The sequence below is a fragment of the Echinops telfairi genome, unplaced genomic scaffold (assembly GCF_000313985.2).
Source record: "Echinops telfairi isolate 266 unplaced genomic scaffold, ASM31398v2 ScPeMD7_3533;HRSCAF=4204_0, whole genome shotgun sequence".
NCBI classification, from domain to species: Eukaryota; Metazoa; Chordata; class Mammalia; order Afrosoricida; family Tenrecidae; genus Echinops; species Echinops telfairi.
The window spans coordinates 38881404-38892204 of record NW_022107431.1 but is presented as its reverse complement, the minus strand read 5'-3'; the positions used below and the strand labels follow the sequence as shown (position 1 = coordinate 38892204).

At 53.3% G+C, this 10801-nt stretch overlaps 1 protein-coding gene across 1 annotated transcript in view; it reads right to left on the bottom strand.

Annotated features, from left to right (window-relative positions):
- FOXO3 (forkhead box O3) overlaps positions 1–7794 on the bottom strand; it is a 119182-nt gene extending 111388 nt beyond the window's left edge. The window contains exons 1-2 of the mRNA XM_004701999.2: positions 7771–7794; positions 1043–1472 (exon numbers count right to left, since the gene is read on the bottom strand). Of these exons, the coding sequence (XP_004702056.2) occupies positions 1043–1472; positions 7771–7794 (454 nt within the window). The remainder of the gene's footprint in view (positions 1–1042; positions 1473–7770) is intronic.
- Between the last annotated feature and the right edge of the window lie 3007 nt (positions 7795–10801).

Sequence of the window (10801 nt, the reverse complement as noted above, 5' to 3'; positions counted from 1 at the left end):
GGAAGCACGAGAGGAGAGAGAAGGAGAATTGGTTATCCCGGGCCGGAGCCGAGTCCTCGCGCGGCGCCCGCCGAGCAAGAGCACGAGCAGGGGCACGAGCAGGGGCCGACGGACCTGCAGACGTGCGTTCGCGAACCTGGCGCAGCAGACACCGCCCCCTGGCCAGGCCGCGGAAGAGAGGAGAGCGAATCGCCAGGCTCGCACGGGGCAGCCCCCTCCCCCTGTCGCCAGATCTGCAGGTCTCTCCTGGGCTAGGTGGCGGGGCGCGGAGGGGGCGGGGGCGGCGCGGGGGAGGGGCGCGGGCCGCGCCTTTCAAGTGGGCAGCGGCCCCGGCTGGCGCAGCCCCGCGGCGGTCCGAGCCCCGGGCCAGGCGTGCGTGCGTTTGTTTATGTTTCGCTCGGGCCCGCTCCAGTGCCTCCCGCGGCAGCGCCGCCAAAGTCTGTGGCGTCTCAGGCTCTTCTTCTTCCTTTCCCCACCCTGCCGCCTCGGCCGCCCCCCACCCGCGGCTGCCCCCCACCCGGCGGAGGGGCCTAAGCCCCGGGACGGCGCGAGCTGCTCCTTTCAACCCCCGCCTTCGCCCGCGGGCCGGGAGGGCGACCGTGGGTCACTTGCACACACAAAAAAGACGGAACGCAGGGGGACAAGAAGCTCGGCGGACGGGCAGGATCGGTCACTGAGGTTCTGTGCGGTTAGCAATCCGAGGACGTGTGGCCCCCGCCCCTCTCAGCCCCAGGAACGCGAAAGGAAGGGGCAAATCGGAGCATAAATCTTCCAACAGGTCGGAAAGCGCCAAGTCTCCCGGGCTTCGAGAAAACCCGGGCCAGCGCGTTCATCACCTCCTTGCTCCCGCTGCTGCCATCTTGACAGTTTCTCTCCCTTCACTCAAGTCCTTTAAAAACACTAGCGGGAGAAAACGGGGGGTGGGGGGCGCACACACCGAGTCACTGCAAGGCAAAAGGGAAGCGCCTGGCCCAGCTCGGAAGCAGATCCGGAGTCACGGGGAGGGAAGGCGGCCGCCCCGCTGCACAGCTCCGGCGCCTACCTCGGTTCCTTCCCTTCAGGGGCGCGGCGGGAGGACACACAATCCGGCGAGGAGGGGGCGCGCAGCCTCCGCCCAGGGGAGACGCTCGGACCGCCGCCGCAGCCCGCCCGAGGAGCCGCCTGTCAGCCTGCGCGCCGCCGCCGTGCACATTCCTCCTCTTCTCGGGCGAGCAAGGCGGCCGCGGCAGCCACACAAAGTTATAGACACACGCAGGGAGCCTCAACCTAAGCTGACGGCGGGCGGGCGGATCCCCGCCCAGGGGGAGGGCTGGGGCGGCGGGCCGGGTGTGCTGCTGTGCGTGCGTGTGTGCCGGGTGTGCTGCTGTGCGTGTGTCCGCGCGCGCACCCGTGCGGCCCGGCCCCGCGGGGCTGCGGGCGTGGGTGTCGGGGCGCGCGCTGCGGGGCAGGGGCCCTCTCTCCCTCCCCGGGGGCTGCAGCGGCAACAAAGCGAGGAGGGAATCTGCAAGCGCAGCGCCCTAAACGACCCTCTGTGGCGTGGTCTCCTAGGCTCGGCAGGACTCTTGGCACGGGGGTCCCCGGCAGGCGCGTCCACTCGCCCGGCTCCGGGCCCGCCCTGGTGTCCGGTTCCCCATTAGAACCCGACACCAGGTAACACCCGAGATAAGATGCTGACCGCAGATGGCCAGGGTTACCTCGCGTGGAAAGGCTGGCAAACGATGATGTTAGTGCTTACAGGACTTCGATAAACTTGATGCCCTCAGATTTGACCAGGAACCAACTGAGTCTCACCTTGTACGCTCGACCAAGGGGAAAGATCCATTCACTTTTAATGGATGTCAGGACGAATGGGGAGCAGCAGAATTAACTCAGAAGAAAAGCAAATCATTCCTCATTCCGGAACGCAAGCGCAGCTTCTAAACAATAATGAATGGGAAATAATTTGATTTTGAATTTTTAATGGACGTTAAAACACCTAGGTGGCATATCAAAAAGGAAGATATTCTTCTAGGGTTAGAAGACCATCTTCAGAAGACCTCACCACGTCCCGTACCCAAATCGCTCATTTGTGGTTTGTGCATTAAGAATGCACTGCAGGCAACACGCACACAAAAGGTCTGCCCACTTGAGTCCATAAATGCCTTTTTTTCTTATAGAAAATCCTTCTAAACCACCAGAGATTATTTCAGAGATTTGGAATCCGGCTCCACAACAACCCGATACACAAAAAGGGCCAATGGAGCGTACTCAAAAGAGTACGCCCATCGGCACCAATCCGGGCTCCGGGCTTTGCGCAGGGCCCGTCACTCAAGTGACGCGCGGCCCCGCCCCTGCACCAAGCTAGTTCGACGCGTACAAACAGATGATGTCATTGTATCCACACGCGCGTGACCCAGGAGCTCTGCGCCGCGCCGCCATTCGCTGCGCCGCTTACCCGTCAAGCCACGTAGCGCGCTGACTGGCCGCGGCCAGCAATCTCCAGGCCCAGACGCCCCTCTCCGCCCCCCGCCCCCGCCCCCAGCAAATAATAAACAATCGAGTAAAATTCTAAGGAAGGCAGGAGGGGTGGGAGGAAAGGAGAAAGCGAGAGGGCGAGCCTGGAGCCCATCCTTCGCCGGCTGCCGGAGGGAGGGCTAATCGGGAGGGCCGTGAGAGGACCGGGGAGGCGGGGAGAAAGCCGACCTGGGGCAGTGGGTCCCGCCGCGGCGAGGAGAAGCCGGGGGAGGAAAGTTGGGGAGCACTCCGCCGTGTGCGCCTGTAAGTCTGGGGGACGCTAGGGCCCCGGAGCGTCCGCGCGAGGGGCGGTCCGCGGCCCGCCGAGGGGGAGGAGACAGCAGCGTTTGGGCGACGCGGGCGGAGTCGGCGGACACGTGCGGGAGGACGGAGGGGCGCGCGCACATGCTCGCCCGGGGTGCGCGGCCCCGTCCGCCGCGCGCTTGTTTACCAGCGCACGTGGGTGTTATTTTTAAATGGAATGTTGTGCTGACTGCGCGGCGAGTGGCGGGCGTGTGGAGCCGCCCGCGCTGCCTGGGGGACGCGGCGGGGCCTGCTCGCTGGGCCGAGAGGCTGTCCCCACATTGCGCTTCCAGCGCAGCTGGAGGCCCGGGTTGGCGAGCTTGACACCGGGCCGCGCGTGTGCTCCGGATGCCACGGGGAGGACGTGTTACCGCCGCGTCACGCTGCCTGCTCCGCGGGCGCTGTCACGTTAGGGAAACAAAGCCTCCGGCTCCAGGCCGAGCACCGCGGCTTCGAGTTCCGGAGCAGAAATCGCTGGGGAGCTTACTCCCAGGTGCATTCGCTGGGGTGAACTGGGCCCCCAGTGTGGTGTGGTTTGCTCGATCGCCCCTTTGCTGCGACTACCCCCAGTCCACACGTGCTCATCTTGTAGGCTTGAGGCTCTGCCACATCCGAATGCGCGCCTGCCGGTTAGGATTGCCTTGGGGTGAGGAGAGCCCAGAGGTCGCAGAGGCTGTGTGAGATCCCTCTCCTTTTGTGGGCCTGCGTCACCGAGAAGCCCACGGTCTGTATTTGGTTTACGTCCTGGCCGTGTGGGCTATGGTGTGCCATGCCAACTCTGAACTTCAGATGGTCCTGCTCTGGAGCCAAATGAGTTCGGACCTATTGCCTGGCGTCTGTATTTAGCTTCGCAGAAAGAAGGCTGCATCACCCACTCCAGGGATCGTATGGTTTTGCACCGTGATGCAGCATAAAATCCAAGTAACGTTCCGTTGCTTGCCTGAAATACTTAGGAAAACACTAAAAGAAGCCTCGTCTTTATCTTCTTCAAATCGAAACAACCCTGTACCAATAGAATGCAGGTCTGCAGAAGTAAAAAGAATGTGTTTACCCTGGCTAGGCTCTGGACCCTGCCATTTTCACTATGAACATGCGGAGTATAACCATTTACAAAATGTATAACCCAAGGGCATTTTTTTTAAGTGGAAGAATGAAAGATTCCATAGACTGGGCATGTTTCTGTATTAATCAAATTATGAGCCCACTGTGAGAGGGGAGCAGAGCAGGAGGCAAGAGAGAGCTATTTCCTTCAAAGAGCTTAGAGTCATCATGGTAAGGGTAAACCACGTATGGAGTTAAATATTTTGTGAGTCAAAAGCAGTACAAGAAAAGATAAAAGTTCATATTCTAATAAAGTGTTGGAGAAGTTGCAAATACGTTGAGGATGAAAATGTCAGATGGCAACAACCATCACCCTGTGGCTTTGTGTCTTTCCTTAAGGTTTGCCCTGGTCCATTGCCCGTGTGGACAGCACTTTCAGGACGTTTGGGGTCCCGAGTGGCTTTACTTTTGCTTTCCCCGAGGAGGCTGCCTTGGAATTTCACCTCTTCCTTCCACTTCATTCAAGCTGAGCATATAGAGTTGTTGTTTACGAAGGAAACAAGTGCAAATGTGCTGCCGGAGACCCCTTTAAAGTGTTGAAAAGCAAAAATGTCCCTTTGAAAACTAAGGTGCACCTGACCCAAGCCAAGGTATTTTCTGTCACCTCATATGCATATGAAAGCTGGGTAATGAATAAGGACAACCCAAGAAGATTCTATGTCTTTGACTTATGATGTTGGCAAAGAATATTAAACATGCCTTGGACTGCCAGAACGGACGCAAGCCAGTGTTGGAAGAATTATTGTCAAAAGATTGCCCCGGAAGCAAGGACGGAAAGATTTCATTGCATGTACCTTAAATCTGTTATCAGGAAAGAGAGGGACATCGTGCTTGGTAAAGTTGTCGTTAGCTGTAGGTGTCAGGTAGGTGCCGACGCATAGCGACCCTGTCTACAACAGAATGAAAGGCTGCCCGGCCCTGGGCCCAGTGTCATCCTCAGTGGTTCCTGTGTTTGAGCCGATCGAGGCACCTACTGTGCGGTCCATCCTGTGAAGGTCTCCCCCTTTTGCACTGCCCTGCGCCTTCCCCAAGCACCACGTCAGTGAAAAAGAGGGCGACCCTGAATGACATGGGTCGACATACTGGACATACTGACTGCAACAGTGGGCTCAAATACAGGACTAGTTGTAAGGATGACACAGGACCAAGCACTGCTTTATTGTGTTTTATTGTCATGAATTGCAACCGACTACAAGGCACCTCACAACCACCTTTGATATACATTTTGGGGGGTCAAAATTCCCATCTTATTATATACACTGTTTATTTCTACAGATGATTTAAGGTGGCAGTTGTCTGCTCCATTTTGTAAATTCATTGAGGGAACAAAAAGCATTTAATGTTTTACCTGAAGAAGCTGCGTGAATTCACCATTGCAAACACCTGGCAGTGAGGGCTCTGGGGGCAGACACCAGGACTGTCCCTGGGAGGTGTTTGCCAGGGCACTATTGAACTTACTCCACTCACCACCTGTGTCCTCTCCCGATTCTCCTGCCGCTTAGGTCATCCGGAGCCTCCCTCTCACTTCAGAGCCCGCGTCCCAAGGACTGAACACAATGCCTCATTTGCGTGGGCTTAGCTGTGTTGGCCATCCTAAAGACAAAACCAGAAATGCAAATATAACATAAGCAGCCTAACAAACATGACCCAGTAGGAAGGAAAAGAATTCCTAATATCAGGTCTGAAGATGTTCTTCAGCCTTTATCTGACACACTCATTAGCCTCTTCACCCACCTCCCGCACTCCTCAGCAAGCTGCACATATGGAAAATGTATTTATTGAACGCTTCATACCAAGAGCTTGCGGTAAGCATCATTCCAGACCGGTTTCTTCACTATCCTCTCCAAGAGCTCCTAGAGCATCTGTCCTCTCTCTTCCTCCAGGTGTGACAAAGCCTATGTGTGCGTGGGCACACACACACACACACACACACACTTCAGTACAGTGGTTCATTAGAGGATAACTATGTATTCTGTCAGGAGGGAAAATGCAGTGGGGGGTGTGAAGTGAAATTTCTTAATATAGCTCTTCTATCCATGTCTCTCTAACTCGGCCAAATGATTGGATGGGACTAGGTGAATAGGGTGTGAGTAACACTAATAGAGGGGATTGGTCCATGTAAGTTGCCATCCCCTGGTTATCAGGAAGGAAGCAGAGACCGAGAGAACCCCCCGGCCATCTAGGAAGGAGAGCCACCAGTGGGGCATGTTGGCGATCTCTATCTGCAGTGGCCAGGGCTGAGACCAGAGGCGCAGAAGCTAGGGCCTGGGGACCATGAGACAGGACACAGGAGCCAGGCCAAGGCAAGGAGACCACGCAACCGAACAGAGGCGCGCTGCTGAGCCTGTGAGGCTGAGCAGCGGCTGGCTTGCTGGTGTTTGGCCGGCAGAGGCCCAGGAACCCACGTGGCTAAGAGGCTTCGGGAGAGAAACGTGGCTACTGGCCGAGGAAAGGTGTTGCTGTGGACCAAGGACTGTATCCTTATCGTTGACTGATCGTGACTTGTGGCCACCTGTCAACGTCCCTGATGAACCCCATAATTGTGAGTATTGCCTGTGAGTTCCGTGTGCCCACTGCAACCGACCTCAGCCCCAGCAGAGAAGACGGGAATGCTGTGAGAGGAAAGCCAGGTGCCGGACCGGGGTACAGGACGGAGATCTGACCTCTACCTCATAACAATAGGCCTTGGTTTGAGAAGTTGGAGTCCCCTTCTCCCTGCTATGGCCACAGTAGGTAGATGGATGGAATAGACCTCCAAAAGTGGGAAGAATTCCAAGGTGACATTATTAGATACCATGCCATATATTCCAACTCATGCCAGTGCTGTGTGTGTAGAATAGAACCACTCCTTGGGTTTTCCAGGATGTGGCCTTTCGGAAGCAGGTCTGTCTCCCCCTGTACCCCTGGGTTCAAACTGCCAACCTTTTGGGCCGGCCTGGTTTTGTGCTACCCAGGGACAATAGCTAACCTTTATTTGTCACTTAATAGGTTCCAGGCACAGAGGTCAGCACTGTATTTGGAGTAGTTGAACCTCAGCATTCGCATATAAGGTAGAGACACAAGAGTGCTAAAGGTTGTACCCCAAATCCACTGCCAACAAGCCAATTCCAATCATAGCGATCCTATAGGGTGGAATGGAACTGCTCCATGTGTTTTGAAGCCTGTAAATCTTGATGGGAGGTTCTTTCTTGGAGAGGTGGGTGGGTTTGAACCACCAGTCTTGCAGCTAACAGCCCAGCTCCTCACCCACTACCCCACCAGGGCTCCTGCCAAATGGCACATCTCCCACTCACTGCCATCAAATCCGTTTTGAGTCAGGCGACCCCCTCCTACAGGGCTATTGTATCTTTGTGGGAGCAGTTGGCCTCTTCCTTTCCCCTTGGAACGGCTGGTGGGTTTACCCGGCGGCCTTGTGGTTAGCAGTCCAGCCCTTCACAGGGGTTAAGATTCCAGGCTCTGGGGTTAAGTCCGACTCCCTCCCTTACCAGCTTTGTGGCTGTGGGGCTGTGTGATATGTAACCACTGGCACTCGGTTCCTCATTCATAAACGAAGAGTAGGACCTTCCAGGATTGATAGAGGATGTGGCTGAAATGAGATGAATCGAATGCACGTCGAATACGAACACAAGGGGAAGGGCTAGGGGCTCCGAAAAACCGCCCAGGCTCCGGGTGGGACCAACGGAATTAGGCTCTCAGGGGGTGTGGCCTGGCATCGGTGATGGTTTTCAGGTTTGCCCAGAAAATCGAATGCAGTGAAGTCTGAGAGCCCTGAGGTATGGGTCCTGGGCCAGGGTTTGCCCGCAGCTGTGACAAATTGACTTCTGCTTAAGGATGGTGGCCGAGCCAATAGCTAGTTGGCTCCACAGAGCCTACCTCGTCGGCAGGGATGAGGGGCATTGTGGTTTACGAGTGGGGCTGCTAACTGCAGGTTAGCGATCGCAAACTACCGGCTGCTCCGACGGAGAAAGATGGCATGCTTTCCACTTCCGGAACGATTTCGTCTCGGAAGCCCGCGGGCAGGGAAAATTCTCCTCGATCCTAGAAGGTCGCTACGAGTCAGAACTGGCTCGGTGGCAGTGAGCAAGACGTCCTACCCCAGAACAGGAATGAATGATACAAGCTTGGCTTGCTCTTGGCTGCTAAGGCCCGGGAACGGCTTCTGTCAAAATGAAAGCCTCGGCATCCCAAAGGAGACCCCAGGAACTGGCACTGGCTGCGCAGCCGTGGGTAGGCCACCCAGTCAGCAGCAGGCCCTGGACTTGAACTGCATGCTACAGTCGGGCACACACTCTCCCCACTCCCAATACCCTCTCTGCACTGTCTCCACTGGCTGAGGACTTGGGGGGTGGGGGTGGGGGGGCTGGAACCTGAGCAGCAAGCATAACGTCGGGCTCTTCCTCAATTGCTCGAGAGCTGCTGCCTGTCTAGCCTATTCTGTTCCCCCGAGATTGCTTTTTTTGCCACTCCTTAGGGTTTTTAAAGGATGGGGTCTTTTGCTAACATTGAGAAAGAAAGACTTGTCACCTACAGGCTAGCTTCCTAGAACTTCTTGAAAAGTATGGTCACAATGGCACCACTCCAAGGCTGTGGCAGTTAACTGGCATGAGCTCCCCATTCGCCTTCTCCTCCCCAGGTCCTTGTGTACCTCGCCCGACGGACCTCTGGGCATTAGCCACCCATTCCAGCTCATGAGACATCCGTGGACATCTCTTCTCAACCTGCGGTTCAGTGAATCAAACTAGTTCCTTGAAATGGACCATTGGTGGAATATTACACTAAAGACATCAGCAAACTAACCAGCGGGGTCCGTCCTCCCTCCCTTTCTCTTTCTTCCTCTCTTTTCTTTCTTCTCTCCTCCCTCCCCCCTCCCTTCCTTCTGAGAGCCAGTTTGTGCTCCTGCTCTACTCCACCACTATCTTGAGAGTTCGGGATTTGTTCTAAATAGAAAGTGAAGGCAATGACAGTCCTTGAGAAACTGCTTCTGGACTCTGCTTAGCAATGGATTGTTATACATGATCTAATCTTGTTTTCGCCATTGAACATGTCGAAGTAAGATGCCCAGAGCAGTGCTCGTAATGAATACCCAGGCTGACAAGACTTGGTATTTAAATTATTTTTTCATGAATTATAGAGCTGGCAAGAAAGCAAGCAAGACCAGAGGCCAAAGACAAAGTTAAGGGGGGACCCCTGGGATTCAAACAGGCTCTTAGGAAATCTGTCAATGCCTGGGAGGTACCATGCTGACAGGTGTCCAGAGACAGAAATAAAGCTCCAGGCTTATCCAAATTCAGGAGAGCAATAAGACCCAGCCCCTTCCCTGTAAAACTGGGAATGTGAAATTAATCTATTATGCGGAAGAGCGACTCAATTCCCTGTCATGAATTTGAACCACTGACTTTGTGGTTAGCAGTTTGGATCTTACCAAACAGCGCCACCAGGGCTCCTTATGCTAAAGGGGACTCCAGCAAAATCTGCCTGTCTTGATCCTGGCTGGAGAAGTAAACCTAGATCAGTAAATCTTCCTTAAGAATTCATTGCCTTGGTGTGGCCTGTACTCTTACATACAATGGTCAATCAAATTCACCATACCTCATCGTTCAAAAGTCTTCAGGAAGAGCATTGAAAGTTGGCCCCTATTTGTGATGCTCAAAACAAACCCTCTCTGGAGGAACAGCTCAAACCTAGGATCCAGGGAATTCCGAAAGATGACGTTTCAAGAATCAAAAAAGCAAACTAATTGTCACTGAGTAGATTCCAACTCATTGTGACTCACATCAGAAAATACAAAGTAAATATGGGAGCTCCACAAGGAAGAGCAGCCAGAAAGATGTAAAGAGCAGACAAATAAAATGAATCAGGCAGGCCCCGTAAGTAAGAGCTGACAGTAAAGGAAAGACAGGAACGTTAGACACACACAGACTTGGAGTATTGGGAAATGTTGACAAGAAATAGAAAGTAAGTGTGCTTAATATATTTCAAGAAATAAAAAGAGAGGCTTTTTATTTAAGCAAGAAACAGCATCTATTTAACATTTTTAAGTAGATTTAAAATGAAAGTACTTAAAAAAATTTTCCTACTCAACTAGACATTCGTTTGAAAGCCTGCAGTAAGAATGAGAGTTTATGACCATTTAAAAAATCTTCTCGTAAAGTCCAACAAATCACTTCTCAGGGCAAGGAAGACAGAATTAATAGCAGATGGCATTGGATTTTGTACGTGGTCCATCCACCTCATTTCTCATCTTGGAAAAACTTGTGAAGTGAGCATGTGCCCATGGTCTATTGTTAGAAAATCTATTTAAAATGCCTAGTAATTGGAATTTTAAATACAAATGACATTAAAACATCGATGTAGTTCTTAAATCAAGGCCAGATGGAAGCATTCATTACTCTTCAGAATTATTGCATCTCCCTGGTGCAATTTGGTCTGTCCACTAATGTGTCAAGTTCCCTGCAATAGTCGAGGACTGACAGCCCCCGACTCGGCACAGTTGAAGTCTGGAGGGACATGAAATCTGATTCTCGCCCCTCCCACCTCTGCTGCCGAGAAATGGAGCAAAGCTGAGACACAGGAAAATGAGAAGGGAAAGATTAGGGATTGGTAAAATTTACAAGTCTGAAGGAAACAATGGATCAAGGAACAAGATCTGTGTGCCTGTCACAGCAAACAGAAGCCTAGAAGGGTCCCAAGTCAAGTCACCACAGTGTCTATGAGGACGCCATATTTGAGTTTGACTGTGAGTCATTGGTGAGAGTTCAGATGTCTTAGAAGAAAGGTTTTCCTTTGTTGAAGCAACTTTTCTCTAAGTTCAGGTCCTAATTAAGCCCTCCCTCTTTTTCTTTCTTTTTTTTGTTTTTTTGTTTGTTTTTTTAACATTTTATTAGGGGCTCATACAACTGTTATC